At 42.3% G+C, this 23,953-nt stretch overlaps 1 protein-coding gene across 7 annotated transcripts in view; it reads right to left on the minus strand.

Moving 5' to 3' along the window:
* The window catches only part of DHRSX (dehydrogenase/reductase X-linked), a 139,795-nt gene that overhangs the window by 89,170 nt on the left and 26,672 nt on the right, over positions 1-23,953 (minus strand). For 6 of the 7 annotated variants that reach the window (XR_010302285.1, XR_010302286.1, XM_064143004.1 and 3 more), the window contains exons 2-3: positions 13,734-13,841; positions 6,090-6,158 (exon numbers count right to left, since the gene is read on the minus strand). Coding sequence is in view for 5 of the 7 variants with exons in the window: in XM_064143004.1 (XP_063999074.1) it covers positions 6,090-6,158; positions 13,734-13,841 (177 nt within the window). In the remaining 2 variants the exon portion in view is untranslated. The remainder of the gene's footprint in view (positions 1-6,089; positions 6,159-13,733; positions 13,842-23,953) is intronic. The other variant, XM_064143003.1, reaches the window with a different exon arrangement.

Raw genomic sequence — 23,953 nt, forward strand, 5'->3', positions numbered from 1 at the left:
CTACAGGTACATAAGAGGATAAAAATCTTGCAAAAGGGTGAAATGGGAGTTTTTTTCAGTTCTTGCAGAGGCAATTTCCTCTTGAAATTCCCTTTCTCTGGATTGCCTCAGAAGGGCAGCGCAATCAGCAAGATCCTAACCTCAGAGCTCCAGTCCCATTAGTCACACAAAGCTTCAGTGATTTCCAGGCAGAAAATTATTTCAAGGCACCTGAGAGGACTTTGTTATTCTGCCTACAGCTACACTTGTGCTCTTCTCTGTCTCTGAGTTTCAATTAGAAACAATTTAAATAACAGAAAGCCATGTTTTCCAGTGGCAGAGCCTGTTAATGAAATATGCTTCACATTTCCAATGGAAATGGGAATCTAGGAAACTAACAGGCAGAGCTTGTGCCTGCATCATGAATACATTTCATATTTGAAAGACCTTATCTCCATTTCACTATCCAGATATGCATCTTATCTTTAGCTCTGTGAACCATATTCATATTGCTCTTAATATGTGAACAGGACAACTCAATTTCTAATGAGTCTTAAAAACCAGGGGATTCTCTACAGCTTTAAATGTTGGTAAGAATTGAGGGGAAAAAATCCAGTAGCATTTTACAGTGGAAGTCAAAAGCAGAGCAAGGAAAATATATATGAGCAAGCAGGCTTAAATGAATTCAACTGGGTTTGCATCCAAGTCTTGTGTAAGACTCAAAGAAAATCAGGAGAACTGATTTGCAAATACCCTCTAAATTATTTTATCAAAGAGTGCTGGAGATACCTATCTGTGGATTAAAGCCTTCCCTGCGTAATACTGAGCAAAAAGTCACCAACTTTACTGGGCAAGGGACACTTGGTGCCATGGTCTAGCCTTGAGCTCTGTGGCAAAGGGTTGGACTTGATGATCTGTGAGGTCTCTTCCACCCTTGGGGATACTGTGAAGTCCTATGAGTATACAGAAAGTGCATTAGCCTCTGCATGACTTTCTTAAACTCTAGAAAAGGGTCTTCTGTCCCTTGACTGTGTGGAAGATCTAATCCTTATAGACTTAGTTCAACACACTCACTCTTTTCTAAGATTCAGACATTTTCATGTGGCTTGAATATACCTGATATGAACTTAGGTGAGTCTAAAGAAAGAAAAGAAATCTTAATGATATTTTTTTTGGTCAAGGTTCTTCTACACATCACCAAGTGACGAAGAAGAGCCCTACACTTTCATGAAAGCTTTTGCAAAGTGGCATACTGTCAGGTTAAGGCTTCTTTACTTCTCACTCATTATTAGCTGTCTGTCATGATGTCTTCCTGAGCCTGGTGATCAATTGTAAAACTCAAACCGGGGCCAACCCTTGACCTGGTGAAACTAAGTACTGGAGATAAGCTACCAGCATGATAGAAACTACACTGTTATTGCTAGAAAACTCTTTAAACCAATTCTAGAGGTCTTTCAGCAGCAGCGGTAGGCAAAGGATATGGTTGAAGAGACAGTAGCCACAGCAGCTCAGGGTGCTACACTTTTACACCTCAGAAGTACACCACGAAATGCAAATCTGACACAAGCAGGCATAAACTCAGACATCCTCATGCACACTTCCAGAAAATACATCTCAACCATAAATATTTTTTTCTGTTTTGACCACCTGGGTGATCACTTCCATAAAGACATATTTGATGTGGTATGCTAAAGTCCTGAGTGATAGCTTTGCACATCTTATCAAGGCATCAGTCTTTGCTGAACTGGCTTACACAGCTCTGGTCCACCTGCTGTGAGTACTGTCACTGACCCCTGGGCAAAAACAAATCTGAAAGGTCTGGGAATGCTTAGCTGCTGACTTCTTACAGCCTGCAGGGGAAACCAAGAACACACAATCTGGAGGAGAGCAGAAAAATATGGACTGCTTTATTAAAAAGTGTGCTTGGCAAACAGTATCCATGGAGTAAGCACCCAGGAGTTACTCTGCCATTATGTTTAGTACCCCTTCTTATTTTGGGCAAACTCTTTGATCTCAGATCAGTAACAGCAAGAAAAAAGTCTCCTTGCTCCTTACTGCAACAGAAAGGACGAGACCTTGCCATCTCCCCAGCTGAGCCATACACAGCACAAACATCCCAAGAGGAAGCTCTGGGAAAAGCCAGGCTTGCTGAATGCACGTGGACTGCAGCATTTGTAGAGTGGCATCATTCCTCCTAGTGCTTGGCCCATGCTGCCTTGACGTGGGTCAGACTGTACCTGACATGATTTGGTTGCCACTCTGCTAACCTCTGCATTCCTCTGACTCCAAGGGAGAAAGTCACTTCTTCCTTTCTCACCTGGCTTCAAATGGAAGCCTCATGAACGCTGTGGATTTAGTGCCTGGTTCTATAGTTGTGGTTTTATTTGACTTGCCACAAAAGCATTGGGTAAGATTAAACACAGGTTTTTCCTTTTGAAGAGGTCTGTGCTTAATATGACTTTTACACCCTGTTTTCTCACTACCTCTTAATGATTTTTTTCTCCTTTGAGTCTAGTTGCAACTCCAGCTCCTACACTGCAGTTGTGAGAGCCTTTCCTTGGTACTATGCTAAGTGATATTTATGCATAAACTTTTGCTCGTTGCTGATTTCAGTGGCATTCATGAACCTATGCTGGAATGAACAAAGCTTTCATTCATGTTTATATATTAGTTTGCAACATTTGTATGTCTGTAATCATGCTAAAAACAGCTCTCATTTGCAGAGCTGTAAGCTGTGGGTAACTGAGTCAGGAGATAGACTCTTTTATGGACATGGAAAGACCTTTTCTAGTATCATTAAGAGTTGAGTTTATCACAGGAATTTCCTGATTCCATAACTCAATGTAATTTGCTCAGAACTGGTAACAATGGTTAAGACTACATTAACAGTGGTTTGGATAAACAGAAGTCAATCTTTAGAGTTCATTTCATGCTGTGGATGTAACATAGGCACTTCCAGAGGTCACTGGGACTCCCGTACACTGATGCTTTGTTACAGATGCAGCAATACCCAAGCTCCCAGGCTAGTTCTGTCCAAAGGGAATCCAGGTCAGGACCTGCAGTGCCCTTCCTAATGCAAACCTGTGCTCAGCAAATGGGCAAGGGTTGAGGGTTGCCTGAAGAGCACTCTCCCGAGCTAACAAACACACTCTAACACAGACACACCCTATGTGTAACTACAGAGACTTAGATAATTAGAATATCTCTGTGGTAATCCCTAGCCATCAACAATTTTCCCAGCCATATAATTGCTACTATTACCAACACAAGTTCCCAATTTAACAAATGGAAACAACATAAATGCCCACATCATTCTGGCTTCTCCCAGCTTTATGATTCAGAGTGTAGCAATCTGTTGCCCTTGGTCTTTTGGAAATAGAGCCCATAAGATAATTTTAATGACAATGCAGCACCTCTGGTCTATCTGGGATATCTGAGGGCTCTGATTGCTTTATCATAGAGGAGATTCTGAAGGTCAATTGAATTGGGTCTATCACCCTCCACAGACCTGTACATTATTCTCTTCCACTCAGCTGCTTATGTCCTTCTTCATTCTTTTCACTTAGAATTAGATAACTCAGCATGGAGTCCCAAAACTGAGACGGATACTTAAACAGTCTGGAATCAGTAGGAAGAGGAACCACAGAGGGTTCTGGTGTGGCACAATGGGAGAGGATAGCTGATAGGAAGAGGTGATGTGATACACTGCTTAGTGTTCTTTAGAGTTGCTGCCCTGTAAGAGCACAGATGCAACTGCATTTCTCTCCAGGGCTCTACCATCTTTCAGCATTGTCTCTGGTTTGAATGCCTCCAGCACAGGCCACCAGGCTTCCTGACTCCTTGTATTCAGAAATTTTGTCATCTCTTTCTTCATGTCTTGCCTTGGTGTTGCAAAGAAAAAAAATCATCTGTGTGCATAGCCTTTTTCTTGTTATTATCCTTTATCGCCATCTGCAACTGCTATCATGTTTTTGTTCATCATAGGAATCACTTATGTACATGCTTTGAATCTCACTTGTCCCTGAAGTGTAGATTATATCTAATAAAACTACTTATGCTTAGAAAGCAGACAGAGCTCCAGACAAACAGTGGGCCAAAGCCACTGTAATTACATGCATTCCACAAGCCTGGCCTTTGCCCAGAGCTGTCTCTGGAGATGTTTGTGCTATGTATGGATCATCCAGGCAAGGAGAGGACAGGGTCTCTCACTCCCATTTACTCTCTAACCTGCTAATAAACAAGGAGATGTTCCTTGCCGTTATTGTTCTGAGATCTGGATAGCAAAGGGAGGTTGACAGTTGGACCTGATGGTCTTAGAGGTCTTCTCCAACTGAAACAACTCTATAATAATGAGTCTATGATGAGATCCACTCCTATAGTTTGTCCACAGCAAAAGAAAGACAGCTGTATCGTTTCAGCCCTTGATCATACTGGCTACCAGGTGAGAAGTTTCTGTAAGAATTCTCATATGTGCCATAAAAAATGCTCAAAAGGTTGAGGCAAAAAAAGAGGCCAAGATAACTGATAAGGTTTTTATGCAGCAACTAAACAAATACTGAACTGCAGCTTGGGAAAATATCTGTTTGCACAGCCTAGTCATAGTCACAGCATCTGCTCACACACATCCCATGACAAAGCAAAGTATAAATGCACTAACAAGCAGTAAGACAGTACTGCTGCTCAGGCACAGCAGTCCTTTGCAGGGTAACAAACTTGTGAATGCAACCATATACAAGCAGTGGGAAATTCTGAAAAGGGAATACTCTTCCAGCTTCTTCTTAGGCCAACTCTACCTAAATCTTTGGTGAGTGTAATTACAAAGAGAAATAAGTTCAGCCTACTCATTTTTAGCTTCCTCAGACTGCCAGCAGTTTCTTGACAAAGTTTAGAGTGTAAGGGTAGAACTTACTTCGTTCACAAAAGCCAAGAAAGAGGAAGGTGATAGAAAACCCAGTGATGACATAGATAGGAGCAAAGACAGATCCCAGTTTGCTCTACTCCACGCAGTTCACGTGATGAAATTCCAAATGCTTGTGGTCTCTGTGCAGAAACTTCCAGCTAAAGATCTAAACAATGTAATAATTATCTTTTTCCTTTCATGATCCTTCTGACTACACTTTAATTTATGATGCTTTTGACTAGCATACATGTATCCCGAGGCTATGATAGGTGCACATTTAAGTCAAAAGATAAATCTTAATGAAAGGGGGTTTTAACACAATAATTACTGTATTTTGATCATCATAACAGTAATTATTAGAGGCATAAAAACAAAATCAGATCCCAGAAGCAGCCATGAAGATCCTAAATAGGGTGGAGTAGCATTGCTGCCCTATTATTTTGCCAAGAAATGATACATCAAAGTGGCAGCAGTGAATCATCACACACTACTAGGAACTACACCCAGTGAATCCAAGAGATGCAAACATTAGATGCACTAACCTCTATCAGAACTTGGAAACTACATTTGCACAGTAGATGGTGCACGATATGCCTCTCTCATCATTAGCAACCCATACTCTCCTTATGCCTCATTATTGCTCATCAGAGTGAAAGAAAAAGGCATAACAAGAACAGAGGGATTTTGGCTTGGTATGAAAGGTGCATCTAGTTTTAAGAAAACAGTTTTGTTTTGTGAAGGAGTATAGGATCCCAACTTGCATAACAGCAGCCTTGTTCTTTTAGAGACCTGTTACCCCCAAATATATGTATATATCTGTACATATATATGATGGGAGACAAGACCAGCAATGGGAAAGAGCACACCCACTCTCACCTGCTGTCATCCTCCCCTTGGCAGAAATGACTAGTGTGCTGATTTTTTGCCCAGCCATTAAATCATTATGCCCTACACATGCACAGGCGGACTGCAACTTGCAGGCAGCCCTTTTGCAATGGCATGGCAAAGAAGCCAAGCAAAACTGAAAACATTTCAAACCCAAAAACTTTCCTACCCATTTTAGCCATATCAGACTCACTTTAAGAATTTGTCTCCTCAAAGTAAAAAAACAGAACCAAAAAACCAATACTCAAGGGGTATCATATAAAAGAAGATACAGTAAAAAGAGAGGAATGAAGAGTTCCTTAAAGAGAAGAAAATAGTGTGATACCTTTTTGAGTCAAAGTTTCTTCTTGTATTTTCCTCACTGCTTCTTGGCCCTCGCTCTCACTGTTTCCAGCTGTTATAATACAGAAAACAGAAATTTAGCAATGCAATCAACTTAAGGAGAGTGAATACAGGCTTGCCACTATGAAGTCCTAGCCACAGTGTAAAGCCAGTAAGAGGTTTTAGATGAAAAGTGGCTCTTCATTACTCTCAGGCTGTACGGGTTTTCAAAGAGGGCTGTACAAATGCACTGCTGTTCAGGTGGCTTCTGCCCTGTTTATCTCATTTATTCATATGCAATAGGACCATCTGCTGGCTGGACCAGTAGAAGTGAGATGTGAATGTGTGAGCCAAGTGAACTATATCACATCCAGATTCAACAAAAGACTCACTGTAGATTAGAGCAGACCCCTCCTTGCTCTGTTTCCAAAACGATGGTTTGCACAGGTGGAGGAAACTCCCCAGCACCCTGGCCCAAACGCTCAGAAAAAGCTCTGCTAGCACTAACATAAAATGTGATTAAGCCTTAAATAAATGCCTTCTGTGCCATGCAACTTGAGCTGACAGTTAGCAATCTTCTAACATTTCTCTGGCATTTTTTAATGATAACTTGTACCAAAGGGAAAAAAACCACAAGCACAAACAAAATACTCTGCTTGGTCATACAAGTTATTTCTTTATTACTATTTTAGCTCTCTATTTATATGCCCACAAGAATTCTCGATAGCATAACACACCAAAATGCCTATTGTTTATTACCTACATTTTACATAAGTACTGATACCTCCTATGCACTTCATGAAATTGCTACCTTCTCTTCCTCATTATGTAAACCTCTGCCTTGGTTTCTATGTGAACTTTAAGATGCTAAAACGTACTTATAGTGCTATTAAACGGCTTTAAGTAGGTCTCGCAGAGAATCTATTCACAAAGTGGGAGTGAGCCCTTTGAGACAGATCATTGTCATCCACCAGTTTCACTGGCTGAAGACTCAAAGCACTGAATGGAGATTTCTGGGCCAACCTGGCCACTTTGAGGAGATAGGCTAATGTAGTATTCTGAGAACAGATCTGTGCTGCTGCTGCTGCCTTGTTGAAGCAAAACACGATGAGATGCAACACAGCTTTGTTTCCACATTATGTCAAAAGACTCAGTATTTACATAAATGTAGCAAACATAAAGACATTTAGCATTCCAGATAACAAAAATACAATCAATCTTACATAAAACCTGAAGATTTATTGGTCTATAACCATTCTCTATAAATCCCATCAACTGTGGAACTAGATTGCTCTGACTAACCAAGAAAGAAAAAACAACAGAGAGAAGAAAGAAAAACAAACCAAGGCCAAGGCAGACATCTGCAATATTTTCATTTTACTGTTGTGGGGTTTTCTTCCCCTTTAAAACCATCCACCCTTGTAAGGAGAAAAAACATTCAGCTTGATGCTAATTTCCAGATACAGATGCAGCATCAACAAGCAAAGCCTCCAGTGAAACTGCCATTGCTATGGAAATCTGCGCACAGGGTTTATGGCCAAGAGATTCTGCTCACTGTTTCACCTCCAGCCATGTACTAGAGTTAAATTTCAAACTCAGTGCTTTATTACCACAGAGTTAGGCTAGAAACAAAAATACTGTGGTGTCCATTCTGTGAACAAGACCTTCTGTGAAAGCTGTATTTGATTCCTCTTTCATTCAGCACTTCTCAAGCTTATTAAAGCCTCCAGTGTCAGTATTTTATTCTCAGTACGTTCACTTCATTTGTTCTTTTAAAAGAGCTTGTGTTCACAACAAATTCTAATTTGTTTGATTTTGCTATTATATAAATAGTTCATTAGTTCATTTGGAAGGCACTCAGCTTTAATTTTAGTCATATTTGCATATTTTTCATTGTAGACCACTGGGGAAAAAATAATTATTTTGCTAAACAGTCACTTCAGATGTCTGTTTCCAGCCTGATTCAACAAGGAGATTAAACAAGGCCAAGTGCAGGGTCCTGCACTTTGACCACAACAACCCCAAGCAACGCTACAGGCTGGGGACAGAGTGGCTGGAGAGCAGACAGGCAGAAAGGGACCTGGGGGTACTGGTAGAGAGGAGCTGAAGATGAGCCAGCAGTGTGCCCGCGTGGCCAAGAAAGCCAATGGCATCCTGGCCTGGATCAGGAGCAGTGTGGCCAGTAGGACGAGGGAGGTTATTCTGCCCCTGTACTTGGCACTGGTCAGGCCACACCTTGAGTGCTTGAGTGCTTGATCTTGATATAACCCAAGATCTCCTCCAATTGGTATTTTGCAAAACCAGGTATTTGTCACATTGACACCAGAAGGGAATACACTGCAGGGCATCATAAAGAAACTTAGAATAGTCTATGAGCAATGACACAGCCTGCAAAGCTAAAGGTTGTCTGGAGAGAACAGATCCACAAATACCACAATTCCTTGCTTATTGAAGTTAACTGGGGGAGAATTTCCCAACTTACTGCAAGATAACACAAAGCCAAAGTACAAATAACAACTTTTTGCAATGAACACCAAGATGCAAACCACTCAGGATGTGGCGGCCCAGAGAAAAACCTGACCCCTCCAGCCTGGGGCCCAAGATCCACCCTGTGCGCTAAGGCAACCCCCCAGTCTGCAACAAACCCTGGGAGGAGAGGCAGGGGTGAGCCTCATCATCTCCGAGCCCTCCTCACACATCTCAGCCTCTGACAAGTGTGATTTCCTCATTCACTAATGCCTGGGGAACTTGTCTACCTGAGATAAATGTGCATCCTTTGACTTGTTTAGCCACAGTTATGTATCAGTTAATCCCTGGAACCATGACCATCCTTCCACAGATTGCAGCCTGCTCCATGGCCCTCTCAGCTCCCATCGATCAATTCAAGCAACCCAAGCTTAGAAGTGGTGCCCATAAACCCTAATATCTATGTGTGATACCAGGAGGAGCTTGGTGGCATAGTCATAAATTCTGTGTAAGTGTACACCAGCTGATTAAGGAGTTGCAGAGGGTGATGGTTATGTGCCTTTGTGCAACAGAATATAAAAAGGATTCCAACTAAAATTTTAATTAAGATGCCTCTGCAGACTAGCATAATCCTCATTATGATTGAAAAGGAACTGATTTTATTGGAGTACCAGCCTGAAGACAGGGCTTGCAAGGACACTCAAAGCCTCAAGAGAAAAACAAAGTCTATCAGCTGGTGTTATGAAGATTATGATTTTGTGAGGGTGCACAGCACTGCACAACGAATAGCAAATGCCTAAGAGAGAGGAATGACTGACTCCAAAAAGCTCTGAGGAGGACAAACCTGAACTCAGTAGAATATGAGTGTTTTTAAAGGAATTGATAACATCTTCAGTTAAAGAAAGTATACTAAAAAGCAATAAAAATCTTGTTTAGGAAAAAAGGAATACAGACCTTGAGTCTCACTCACAAATCTTGAAAGACACAAAAATTATTCAATAAGGCTAGATATAAGGATGTGACCTGGTATTAAAAACCAAACAAACCAAGCCAAACACTGACAAAATGGTAAAAAGCATCTCTCTAGGTAAAACACACATCTGTTGTCATTCAGTTCATCATACAGCAGACACAATTAAATACATGCCTTTTTGATCTGAAAGGCAAAATTATCATCCTAAGTGTTCCTTTGAGAAAAGAAGCAAAACTCAATCATGAATGTGTGAGAAAAGAAATCATCATCCTTGCCCTAGGTTCCAGTCACCCAGCTGTTCCAGCTGAGAAGTCAAGAACCCTGATTAGCAAACCAAAGATACACCTGGACAAGTGCCCTGTTCCCAACAAAAACCTGCAGCAGGTGCATAAGGAAAAAGCCTAACTGACAACATTAAGTCTAGGAATGTCATTTTCCAATGCACCCTCCCTGAAGTAAGAAGTTTCAGGGATTTCCTCAACCAAAGGTCACACATAGCTTCTCAAAGAGCATATCCTCCTCTACTACATCTACTTGCACTATCAATTCCTGTGTGGCCTGCCCTAAGTGATCCTACTTTTAACAAGGGGGTTGGACTCAATGATCTTTAGAGGTCACTTACAATCCCTAGCATTCTGTGATTCTGTAATGCTGTGAATTCAGACTCACAAAAGTGAACCAAAGCTGAACCTACTGGGTTTTAGAACTGTGAGGTCACAAAAATGACTGGGATGGCTTGATTTTAAATATCCTTACTGTTAAGGGCACAGTTATTTGCAAGTGGACACAAAATAGCATCTTCACTTCAAATCATTCCTCAGTAGGCACCAAAAATGGTGTGTCACCTACCTTCTCTTTTTGAAAATGGAGTTGCAAGCTTATTTATCAAGTAGTAAACTGCACAGGAGGGAAGAGGAGCTCCTTGTGTGGCTTTGCTCTGACAAATCACCACAAGCAGTAGCTTTCCCTATCGCCTGTCATAAGACATTCTTGAAGCAAAAGCCCTGCTGGCTGTGAGTAATACTACCACAGCCTGGCAAAGAGCCTTCATGAAACCTATCAAACAAACCCATAGTAAATTAATTCCATCATTTCAGCATTCAAGTCAACCTTCTTCCCAGTGAGAGGTTTAGGGTAGGGGGAGCAGCATCTGCAGAGGGAGATCAGTGGTGAGAGAAATTATTCTTCTGCACCTGTGCTGTGTGGGACTGAAAAGAAGCTGTAAAAGCACTGTGCAGCTGCTTGCTGAAAACACGTAAGGTGAGCACACTGCCCTTCATACAGTACCTATGCATGTTCCATAAGGTAACAGACTTCCCATGTCTTTGTTTTCCTCATTCCATTGGTAAACTGGATTTAATAGTAAGTTACTTTAAACATTTACTCTTCTAAAATGTAAAATGATCACATTCATTGCAAATAGTGAATCATCTTCACATCAGACACTGAGGTTTGACTCACTTGCCTGCTGCAGGGCTATCATTCTTCATTGCTAAAGTCCCTGTAATGGGAAATAAGCATTCAGCGAATGGCCAAGACTGCCTGTGAGCTACACACAGCTCTGCCTTGCAAGCCCAAATTCACTTAAGGTCCACAATTCTTTCATGTCAGTTTACACCTACATACAAACACAGAACGAAAACATCTATAGACTAGAATGCTTGAGCACATTTGCTGTTGCATCTTAGCCTTAAATCTTTGCTTGTGTGGCCTAAAGCTGAATGCGATAACACATGACAATGTGCCAGCAGGTATTTTAAGCATACTCTGGACATTTGTAGGCAACAGTTAGCAAAAAGATGGAAGTAACTGCATTTAATATGCTTTTGAGACTGTTTTAATCTTGCAGCTGGAAGAAAGCCTGAGACTACGCATTCTCCTAGCAGGGCTTCTTGGCTCTGAAGAATTTCACAGGCAAAGAAGATCACTGTGACTCAGTTCAGTGTTTAGGTCAGAGTTTGCCTGAAAGAATTGAATCAGCTGAAAATCTTACTCATCAAATGTGTCCTATAATTAATCTCATTCATTTACCTTTGTAGAGATTCATAAAACAAATATTAAGGTTGGTACAACTGAAGAGCGAATGGAAGTGTGTGTCTGTAAGCACCAGAATAAAGAGCAGAACACAGTTAAGAGAATGCCCCTTGCTGAGAATAAAGGACGTTTCCAGGACATTGTTTCTGTGTTGTTTATATCAAGGCCACAGCACAAAGGACCTTTCAGCAGATAGCCATGCACTCTGCCACCAGGAGGGTTAACAGCCAGGTTGCAGCATATCACTCATACCTTCACTTCTCCAGTTAGCCCACACACTAAAATCATTATAGACATAGCCTATATACTCCAGAAAAGGAAAAATCTACTAAAAGCTGGCAACCTCTAAAAGGTATGAAAGATCTGCTCATAAACTAGGCTGTCATTCCAATCAAGAACAGCAGAGACAGGGTAAGGACTCAGTAGCTGGTGTGCATTTTCCCATAGTAGACACAAGTAGTGTTCACCACACCATATGAGCACACTCAGTGCTTGTGAGAGTATGGGTGTGAGAAAGGAGATCTACAAAATGCCAGCTGTGAGTTGAATAAAATCAACCTATTGAGATATTTTATAAGTAAATAACCTTTCCCAAAGGTTGCACACTGAATTTTGTTACACAAACATATCTTAAACATTAAAGGGCATGAAATACATCTCCAAAAATAAACAGCAATGTCTATGCTTCCACAACTCAATGCAAAGAGAGGAGAATTGGCCATTTTGTTTTCCTGCTGAATAGATTTCTGCAGTCCACCTTAAATATGAAAAGGAACTCATTTAGTGTAATATTAACACTGACATAATTTGCTTCAGCTAGCTACATCAGCTACACCTACAGCATCTAGGTATACAGAGCAGCAGCACAGGCTTACATTTTGCAGATGCTTGGTTTGGGCATCTCAACCAAAACATGTATGACTAAGTGGTACTCCACATTACACCTGTACAGTCCCAGACCAACTCCATTAGTGATTGTACCAGACTAAAAATAAATGGCTGCTGTGCAACCATTTAGTGTTTAGTGTGCAGAGAGTTCTCTTCAAAGATGTGTATACAAATCCTTAGGAGACTTTCTGTATAAAAGCCCAACAAAATGACATCACCAGTATGCTACTGTATTATGAAATACCAACCTTCAGTGACCTTACAGAATCATAGAATCAACCAGGCTGAAAGAGACCTCCAAGATCATCCAGTCCAACCTAGCACCCAGCCCTGTCCATTCAACTAGACCATAGTGTAAAAGTTGCAGTGTTTTCTGTAAAAATCAAGCTAAAGAAGGATAAAGGGAACAAAATGTAACATTTTAAACATGATATTCATGGTGCTGCATGCAAACTTAACAGGCAGGTAGGAAGGTAGGTGGGTGGATAGGTACATAGGTAGGTAGGTAGACAGATAGATAGATAGATAGGTAGATAGATAGATAGAACAAGAAGCTTTAAAAAAATCCATCCAAAAGGTCTCACTAATGCTGCCTGTAGTAGAGACAAGAAAAGGTGCACCAGGACACTTCTGAAGTTCCTAGAGGAATTCACCTATCCTAACTTCAGATGTTTCAGTCTAACACAGTAACCTTAGAAAGTCCTTATTATCAATCAAGAGAAACAGGCACTTCCAGAAGGTCATGGGTTGCCCAGCACATCTCAAATTGACATGAATGAACTTCTCAGGGTATTTATTTCATTGCCTTGCCTACAAAGGCCACCTACAGTGGTAAACTGAGAAGTAAACATGCAATTTTTGGATGAAGTTATTAGAGTTTCCTCTGCCCCTATAACAGAGGTCATCTCCTGCTGCACACTGGAATATTCCTTCAAGGCTGTTATTAGTTTTCTTCTCGATGGTCAGAAGCACTTCAATGTCCATCCTCAGTAACAAGATGAAATCTTTTTGTAATAAGCACCTTTTGAGTTTATTTCATTACCTTATTGTTTCTTATGTCAGGTAGTCCAACTCTTCCAAATTTGGCAGAAAAAAATTCCCATACACTTTTTTTTTCTTTACAAACTAAACCACAAACCAAATCTTCATTTGTGCTAAATATTGACAAAAGCCTCTCCTATCTTTCCCTGCCATATATTTACTTACACTGGAAAGAAAATACTCCTCAAAAGAAAAAAAAAAGACTTTCTGAAACAAAAACATACACTAAGGAAATAAAGACTTTACCTATTATTACATGCATGCCAAGTCTTGCCAAATGCTTCACAGTTTGGTAACCAATTCCTTTAGCACCTCCAGTCACTATGGCAACCTTTCCATCTTGTCTAGGGAAAACTAGAGGAAGAAAAAGAAGGAAAGAAAAGTTAGTTCACAATAGTACCACAATTAACAAGTTAAGAGGTATTTCAAGGAGGTGTGTGCTTAGCAAGCCACTCAAGCAAGGCCAGGGAACTATCTCAGAAGTAAACTTTTGTATGGCATCTCCTGTTATTAACTGCTACGCTTCCCCAGCATCAACAATCCATGAAAGAATGAGGTTGATGATGTTGAAGACAAACACTCAGTTCAGAACATTTCTCCTGTCTGGTTGCATGAATTTTGTCATCCTACAGTAATCTGCCCTTTAAATTTTGCACCTTAACTTTGTTACAGAGCAAGGTGAGAGCTGTTACAAGTCACCTCAGAGACTATAGAGAAAAAATCAATTGGCAGCTTGATATTCTGAAAGCTCCTTGAATAGCAAAGGACTAGGCTTCTATGAGTGACGTGGAGGAACAGCAAGCAGCTCAAAGACAACACATGTAAAGGCCAGGAGCTGGCTGACCTGATTTACCTGCAGAACTGAGCACTCTGAGTCCTGGCTCCCAGAGGAAGGAAGGGAAAATTTTTGTCATGAAAACTCTTGCCTGCTTTTATCACTCACTCTCCAGTAGCAGCCAACCTCCTCGATGTCCACAGCCAGTCTCACGCTGCTTCCACCCCAGCGAGTGCTCCTTAACCCAGGGCAACACAACAATACACGATCCCCCACTCTGTTAGTGGCTGCTTAGACCCAGAGCCAATGACTCCTGCATACTCAGGAAGCCCTTCAATCACTGAGTGAGCCAAAAATTGGCTGGGATGGGCCAGGCAGGTTGACCTTAATCATGACTATGAGCTTTCCTGACAGCCAAGCATTGCCCAACGCACAGCTCCAAGGTGGAGGGAGCCATCCTGCCAAAAGCATTGTAATTTACCTGTTTGGGGGAAGCATGAATTAGGTCAAATATTGAACAGGACTTTTTGATAAGGGGAAGAACCTCACATGTGAAGCACTATGTGGCCTTCAGGTGACCAAGATAAATTTGTTTGCTTTCCAGAAGAAGCTCCTGGGTATTTGTAAAGAGAAAACAGCACTGGACACTTAATTTTACCATGGTGAAGTGTCCCTATGCATCTATCAAAGGATTTTCTATTTCATCTATCAAAGGATTTTCTATTTTGATTTCCAGGCTTTTAGGGGATTGCTTTGCTGTACAACACAAGTTTATATTTCATATGGTTATGAAACACAGAACTGGTGCTGATAGAAGTGGCTTTCTTTACATCAACTTCAAAAAGGACAGAGATTTCACCTTTTCTGAAATACATACACAGTTCAACATGAATTTCTGCTCTTGTTGGAGAATGATGTTATTTTTCCAACTATGCAGAGTGAGAATTGTTTGAAAATACTTGAAAGTTAATTCCTATTACAGTGATGGCATCCTGGGCTGGCTCAGGAGCAGTGTGGGCAGCAGGACAAGGGAGGTTATTCTGCCCCTGCACTCAGCACTGCTCAGGCCACACCTTGAGTGCTGTGTCCAGTTTTGGGCTCCTCAATTCAAGAGAGATGTTGAGGTGCTGGAAGGTGTCCAGAGAAGGGCAACAAGGCTGGTGAAGGGCCTGGAACACAAATCCTATGAGGAGAGGCTGAGGGAGCTGGGGGTGTGCAGCCTGCAGAAGAGGAGGCTCAGGGGGGACCTCATTGCTGTCTACAACTACCTGAAGGGAGGCTGTAGCCAGGTGGGAGTTGGTCTCTTCTGCCAGGCAAGCAGCAGCAGAAGAAGGGGACACAGTCTCAAGTTGTGCCAGGGGAAGTCTAGGCTGGATGTTAGGAGGAAGTTGTTGGAAGAGAGAGTGATTGGCATTGGAATGGGCTGCCCAAGGAGGTGGTGGAGTCACCGTCCCTGGAGGTGTTCAAACAAAGCCTGGCTGAGGCACTTGGTGCCATGGTCTAGATGACTGGATAGAGCTGGGTGCTAGGTTGGACTGGATGATCTTGGAAGTCTCTTCCAACCTGGCTGATTCTATGATTCTAACTGCCAAGACCACAGACTAGTGTTAGTGACCACTTCCATACCAATGACTGGTCCCTGCCAGCACAATCTCAGATGTGGGGCTAACTGAACTATCCAAATCAAAACAAAGGCATAAAACTTTCTTCCTTGCAAAAATGTACTACGTGAACACAGACAATGCAAAACCTCAGAAGAGTTCCATGTAAGAGTTGCTTGCTTCAGTATTGTGCAATCATTACAACACAGTCTGCATGAAGCCAAAACAAAACAAAACAGGAGGAAAAAAATATTTAAAATGTATTAAAAACAAATAGCATCAAATTTTTACAAGGTTCCTCCTCCTACCCTATTAACCCAGCATCTGCATTGCTGAACACTAAGAGTCACATGGACGTTAAAATACAGTATCTTTATATTAATCTCTTCATTAATTACTCTTTTTAAGACATTGAAGGCCAAAGGCAGAATTCAGATTGAAGAAATCAGCATGCAGTCCATAGCAGGCCAGAAAGATGACCACCACTGCAGGCATCCAAAGAGCTGGTCAGAGGGGCCACCCAAGAGGTGGTAGTCTGGGAGCTGTCTGCACTTCCAGAGCCAAGCACTCAGCACTCAGACTGTGGTGGCATTTGTGCTGAAGAGACCCCCATAGACAAACTGCAACAGCTACTTTTTTTCCTTCCTCCTACAACTGAATACTTTACATGCAAATATTTTGCCTGAAGATAACTAGCAGAATCACAGATAGGAGAGGAGGGGAAAAGCATGGGAAGAAGTAAAAAACAATATTTAGTTAAATTTGATGATAGAAAAACAAGAGCTAAGTTTGGAGATGTTTCTGTATCACATCATATGTGAGAAATAGATGGGAAAGTGCAATTGTCAGTCATCATGCAATGAGACAGAGCAAGACACAATTGAGTTTTTCTAGTGAGCTAAAGAATTGAACTGTTGACAGCTTTTCCTATCCCTAAGCTCTCCCAATATTCTTTGCTGATTTACACTGTGGCAGTGCTGAAATTACAGACATTAAGATCCCTTTTAAAGCAGAAAAATAATTTATTTGCTGCTCCAAGAGCCAATCAGTAGACCACTGAAGAATCCACACAGCTTTCAGCAGTAGCTTTGTGTGAACCTTACAGTAACATCTCTGTAAACTTGTGTTTTGACAGACACCAAGTAAATGGGTTACAGCTTCAAAAAGTAATCCCAGGACTATCACAGGCTCACAGGACGTCAGAGGTTGGAAGAGACCCAAAGAGATCATCCAGTCCAACCCTCCTGCCAGAGCAGGACCATACATCTAGCTCAAGTCAGAGAGGAACACATTCAGACAGGCCTTGAAAGTCTCCAGAGAAGGAGACTCCACAGCCTCTCCAGGGAGCCTGTTTCCAGTGGTGTATGACCCTTACAGCGCAGAATTCTCACCTTGTGAGAATTGCAGCACTCCTGTGATGCAGTTTACATCCAACTCTCCTTGTCCTATCATGGGGAGCAAGTGAGCAGAGCCTGTCCCCTCCCTTCTGACCCCCAGCCCTCAGATACTTATAAACATTCAGTAAATTCCCTCCCAGTCTTCTCTTTTCCAGATTAAAAATATCCTGTATATCCCACCTATCTATCCTAACAGAAGACAATTTCAGGTACTCATGACCAGAGGAATAAACCAGAGAATCTTTTAGTATTCTATAGTATGACACCAGCTTTCACCAGCAGAAAATCTATCAGTCCCAAGCCTGTCCTAAACCTCTGCAGATCATCTTTCAAATGCAAATGGTTTTCCCAAATTTGCACACTAAAATCTTTTCTGTCTCTGATGTTTCCTATCACTTTGCTAAGGAACATCAATATGCAATCAAGATGGAAGGCTTTTAAGACTGGAAATCAGGTAGGTGGCAACCAGCCTGACTAGTTTTGTAAAAAGGTATCCTGCATTTGAGGCCATCAGACTTTCTGTTGATCAACAACTGCCATGCACACATGCAGATATGCTGGCACACAACCAGCAGGTCTGATGCACTGCAAATCAATGAAGGCATTGTGTGGGGGTGATTTATTTGCCTGTGGAGGGTACTTGTTTCCAAACACAACTGAAATTTTGCACCAGCTAGGTGTCAAGCCTCCCAGGTTTTGTCTTGCTTTACTTCTGCAGAAGAAAGTCAGAAATCACAAAGAAGTGGAGATACCAGAGACAGGCTGGCCCTGGAGTTACTCATGGGAACAGAAAGTTGTTGAAGAACCAGAACAGCAGGAGAAGCCAAATCATGGAAACATCCCCACAGAGTATCTCAAGGTGCTATTAATGGAACAGCAGCATCCAGATAGCTGCAAGAACTTCAGCAGCCTCCCACACGACCCCTGATAGGGCAGAAGAACTGTTAATACTTGCTCCCAAAACCACAGCAACCCCCCTGGCATCCATAAGTCCAGGTTTCTTGATTAACCACTCCTCAGGGTGCACAGGGGTCCTAAAGTGCTGCATGACAACAAACCAACAAACAAATCCCATAATTCACAGAACCACAGAATGTTAGGGGCTAGAAGGGAGCTCGAAAGATCATCTAGTCCCACTGCTTTGCCAGAGTAGGATCACCAAGAGTAGATCACACAGGAACACATCCATGTGGGTTTTGAATATCTCCACAGAAGAAGACTCCACACCTGCCCTGAGCAGCCTCTCCCAGTGTTCTGTCATCCTCACAGGGAAAATATTTTTCCTCATGTTTACATGAAACTTCCTATGCCTCAACCTCCACCCATTCCCCTTGTCCTGTCATTGGGCATCACCAAGAGCCTCACTCCATCCTCTTGGCACTTGCCCTTCACATACTTTTAAACATTACTGAGGTCACCCCTCAGTCTCCTCCGCGCTAAAGAGACTCAGCTCCCTCAGCCTCTCCTTGTAATGATGTTGCACTCCCTTAGTCACTTTTGTGGCTTTGTGATGGACTCTCTCAAGCAGTTCCCTGTCCTTCTTGAACTGAGGCATCCACAACTAGACACAACACTTGAGATGTGGCATCACCAGGGCAGAGTAGAGAAGGAGGAGAGCCTCCCTCAACCTACCAACCACAGCCTTTCGAATACACTCCTGAATGGCACTGGTCTTTTCAGCCACAAGAGCACATTGCTGGCTCATGGTCATCCTTCCATCCATCAGGAAACCCATGTCCTTTTCCCCTCCACTGGACTCCAACAGCTCAGTCCCCAACCTATACTGGTCCATGGGGTTGTTCTTTCCCAGGTGCAAGACTCTACACTTGCCCTTGTGGAATTTCGTTCCATTTCTCCCTGCCCAAGTCTGCAGCCTAACTCTGGCTGAATGTCAGCACAACCCTGCAGTGTGTCAGCCACTCCACCCAGTTTTGTGTCACTGGCAAACTTGCTGACAGTGCACTTTGCTCCCTCATCCAGGTCATTGATGAATATACTGAGTAGTACCAGTCCCAGTACCAAGCCGTGAAAGACTCCACTAGATACAGGCCTCCACCTAGACTCCATCCCACTGACCACAACTCCCTGACTTCTTTTCTTCAACCAGTTCACAATCCACCTCACTGCCTGATCATACAGACCACAGAGTTTAGCTGTGTGGATGCTGTGGGAGACGGTGTCAGATGCTTTACTGGAGACAAAATAAACCATATCCACAGCTCTACCACCATCTACCCATCTGGTTATGTCCTTATAACAGGCTATCAGGTTGGTCAGTTCCCAGAGTTTGAAATTAGAGAAGCACCATCCCCTGTATTTCAAGCTGAGATATCTGAGACAGGACATGCACAGCATGGGCAGTCATGGGACCAGTGGCAGCAGTTTGTCTGGGCTGCCTGGACACCTGAGAACTCAAACAGTACTGTAGCTCAAGACAAAGCACAGCTTGTCTAGCAAGCCTGGACAAGTGGCCAGAAGGTAACAAGGCAGCAAATAACACAACAGCAGAGGAGGCAGCAGCTAGAGCAGTTATAAAAGCAGTGTACTCACCAAGTTAAGGAGCTAATGTATATCCCCATCTCTTCCCAGTCTTGTCAGCATGGGGACAAATTATATCTCTTCAGAGAGCACAAGGAACATCGGCTGAGCCATACTAATTAATTTCCTTTAATTGCCAATGAAAACAACTAATAAAAAAACACTCCAAATTCAATCCTGTTGCAAGTTTATAGCATTTGTTCAGCTTTTCAACAACGATGCCAGCTTTCATATGGGGACAAAGGGATAAGATCTGCAAGCAAGATGACAAGCCCCTCAGAGATGTCTGAGACACATGTTCCCAAAATTAGTTCCAGGCCTCATCCCTAGATACATCTTTTAACACATGGGAAAGTTATACCACAAAGAATTAAAAGAGAGAATAGTTCCTCCTTATTTTTCATATCATGAAAGGAGGCTGTAGCCAAGTGGGGTTGGTCTCTTCTCCCAGGCAACCAGCAACAGGACAAGGGGACACAGTCTCAAGCTGTGCCAGGGGAAGTCTAGGCTGGATGTTAGGAGGAAGTTGTTGGCAGAGAGAGTGATTGGCATTGGAATGGGCTGCCCAGGGAGGTGGTGGAGTCACCATCCCTGGAGGTGTTCAAGCAAAGCCTGGCTGAGGCACTTAGTGCCATGGTCTAGATGACTGGCTAGGGCTGATCTTGGAGGTCTCCTCCAACCTGGTTCATTTTATGATTCTAACACTCCTTTCTGCTTCCCCTTACACACCCTGCCTTCCACATGTGCTTCTTGTATCTGCATTTATCTTGTCTTTCCAAGAATGACTAGAAGAAATGCAGATAGGTGTGTCATGCAAATTAACTTCTGTAGTGCAGCTTTCCACTCCCTTTGATATTGTTGACACAGAGCTCTCTTGTCACATGATTTGTATTTTTGAGTGCCAAAACCTGTGGCTCTGAAAAGTGCTTTATTTAAGGTATCATTATTTTTGTTTTGCAAAGCCATATTTTTTTCAGTACCTTAATGCTGACATCACAACTTTCTTCTTACTACTGAGTTTATCTTCTGTCTTTTCTAACATGTGGATCTTTCTTATGACAGCTAGGTCTTGCTGTGGATACTAGTGCTCCAGAGTTGTGATCTTGAAGTTTAATAATGCTTATTGTTATGTAATACATCCCAATATTCCCTGGTGTGTTCACAGAATCAACCAGGTTGGAAAAGACCTCCAAGATCATCCAGTCCTACCTAGCACCCAGCCCTAGCCAATCAACCAGACCGTGGCACTAAGTGCCTCAGCCAGGCTTGGCTTCAACACCTCCAGCCACAGCCACTCCACCACCTCCCTGGGCAGCCCATTCCAATGCCAGTCACTCTCTCTGACAACAACTTCCTCCTAACATCCAGCCTAGACCTTCCCCGGCACAACTTGAGACTGTGTCCTCTTCTTCTGCTGCTGCTTGCCTGGCAGAAGAGACCAACCCTCACCTGGCTACAACCTCCCTTCAGGTAGTTGTAGACAGCAATGAGGTCCCCCCTGAGCCTCCTCTTCTGCAGGCTGCACACCCCCAGCTCCCTCAGCCTCTCCTCATAGGGTTTGTGTTCCAGGCCTTTCACCAGCCTTGTTGTCCTTCTTTGGACATGTCCCAGCACCTCAACATCTCTCTTGAATTGAGTGGCCCAGAACTGGACACAATACTCAAGGTGTGGCCTGACCACAGTTAAACTCTCAAATACACAGGAAAAAGTATTTTTGGTGAAGTAGAGATGATTTTTCAAGTACCCCCTTTCCTTTCTCTTCACCTTTCCCCTTCTTCAAGTATTTAGCTGAAAGAGACACACATCTAGGCAAATTAATACACCTGCCCTTTTGGCAAAAAAAGGTCCAGCAAGGAGATCTTGCAGAGACAGCTTGGCCCCCTACTACTTACACAGGCAAATCAATCATGGTGTGTTGGAGGGGAGGACAGTGTAAGTCGAGGCACTGTAACCACAGACTGTCAGAAAGGTAAGCTACAGCTATCACCAAAGTCACTTAAATATTTCCTCTGCACTTGTACATGCATTTTCAGACTCTCGTTTTCTGTAGTGTAAGATCAGACTCAGCAAGTGAAGAAATCCCATTTGGTTACAAGCCAAGAGAAGCTGCATTTGCACACATCTTTCAACTGAGGTCTGAGTGCTCCTGGTCTGTTTGTCAAATAGGATACTCACTAATACTGATTCTGGACTTGGTGATACTTCTAGACTTGGCAGAAGGACTGCACAGAGGAAAAACAGTAATTGCCATCTTCAAAAAGCATAGAGATGGTAATTCTCTGAACTGCTTTTTGCTGTCTTCACTCTGACTGTGAGGAACCTCATCCTCCAATAAAGCCTATGCAGCACCAAGCTGAAAACAGGTGAATATTGATTGATGTCTCAAGAAGGAAGGAGAAAACTAAACAGGATGGTTAATACAGGAAGTTTTCTGGTCATTTCTGGATTGGTTTTCTCTAAGATAAAGGGAAACAAAGCTGCACTGAAAAAAAAGCAGTTTGATGAAGTATATATTTGAGCTTTTTACAACACAGGTCCAGGCTGATTTTGACAAAGAGATACTAGGATATTTGATCCCAGCCAACATGGAGCTGCCCTAAGGTAAAGGAAAACAAAAGCAAAAGGGAGGGTGCAGCTCCTGAGCCCTAAATCTCACTTCTGACCATGTTTGTCATTCTCAGGTACTTTGTTCCCTTAGCCAAAACTCATTTAAAGATAAGAAAATGTAATCTCATTTTTATGAGTGCCAAACAGATCGACTGAACATTATACAAATCAGATAGGTGGGAAACACCACAATGCACTATTCAAATATTTGGCTAAAAACTCTTCAGGAATCCAGGCTTGCCCACAGTCTGCTCTGGGAGTGAAGTTCCCAACTGCATGTGTAGGAACAGGATAGTACTTGATCCCTGCAAGAGGATGGATGGTGTGGGCAGAGAGAGTGTGAGATATAAACAGGAGATGTTAACATTGCCTTAGATCTACAGGTACAAAGTTTATTGGTGAAATTACAAATCTGCAAGTTCCAAATAGGCATGGAGCAACTTCTGCTATCATACACTACTCTTTATCTTAAAATATCCTTGCTATTCCTGGCTTGAGACTTTTTCTGGAGGTTTTGGTTGTTTGTTTTCTTGCCAGAGAGACACTAGTCTCAAGAAGCAAGGATATTTCAGACAAAGGCTGATACTACCTCTTGACAAACTTGTGCAAGAATATTTGGCACTGGACTAGCTACTGGAGTTACACCACACATGACACATTTTCCTCCACTATGCAATCATTTTGTCTTGGGGACAGATGCCAACTGGAGACATGGTCATGAAACACCACTCTCACTTGGAAGAAAAGAGAGGGCTTTGATGCCATGCAGCCCAAAAGGAGAGGCATGTGGGGCACCACCACGCACTGACAAAAGCAGCAGCTGAAGGACACTGCACTAACGAAGCAAAGCAAAGGACAGGTGAGCAGACCCAGCTTCGCCCATAAAAGGCACCTGACAAAAATCTATCACGGGGTTTTGTGAAATAAGGGCAAGATGTTTTTGTAATAAGATGAAGAAATCCTGATAGTTACTTGCAGTACAGAGGACAGCCACAGTCTACATGTCAAAGATTACTAGGTTTGTTAAAAATACCAGAAGAAACTCAACAGTACCTCCAAGAAGAAACTAACCAATTCCTACATGTGCACATATTTAAAGGATCTATTTACCCACATTATTGCTTACATGGGAAAATACTACCACAAGAAAAGAAAAGGACATATTTCCATTTGCCATGTATTCTCTGCCTTGCTTATCTTTCACTCTCTTTATATATTTACCTATTAAATCTTACTTTTGGCTTTCTTCTCCTTTACTCCAGTCACACTAAAGATATGGAAGTTTTATACAGGTGTATCTTTCAATCAAGAAAGAGCATCTGGTTATCTTTTGAACAGATTTACTGATGCTTATTCTCATACTCCCTCCCTCTGGGCAAATGTAACTGTGCAATACCTTGGGCAATTGTCATTTTATGTAAAACTTCCCAAAGCTCTTCAAGTCATGTCATCTTCTAATTATACTTTTTTCCTGTTGTGAAATAAGAGATGAAAAAGAGGAGCTCAGCCCAAGAGATTTAAATAGAGGGAATGGAAATAGCTCTGCAT

This window comes from Pogoniulus pusillus, chromosome 5 (assembly GCF_015220805.1).
Source record: "Pogoniulus pusillus isolate bPogPus1 chromosome 5, bPogPus1.pri, whole genome shotgun sequence".
In the NCBI taxonomy this organism is placed as follows: Eukaryota; Metazoa; Chordata; class Aves; order Piciformes; family Lybiidae; genus Pogoniulus; species Pogoniulus pusillus.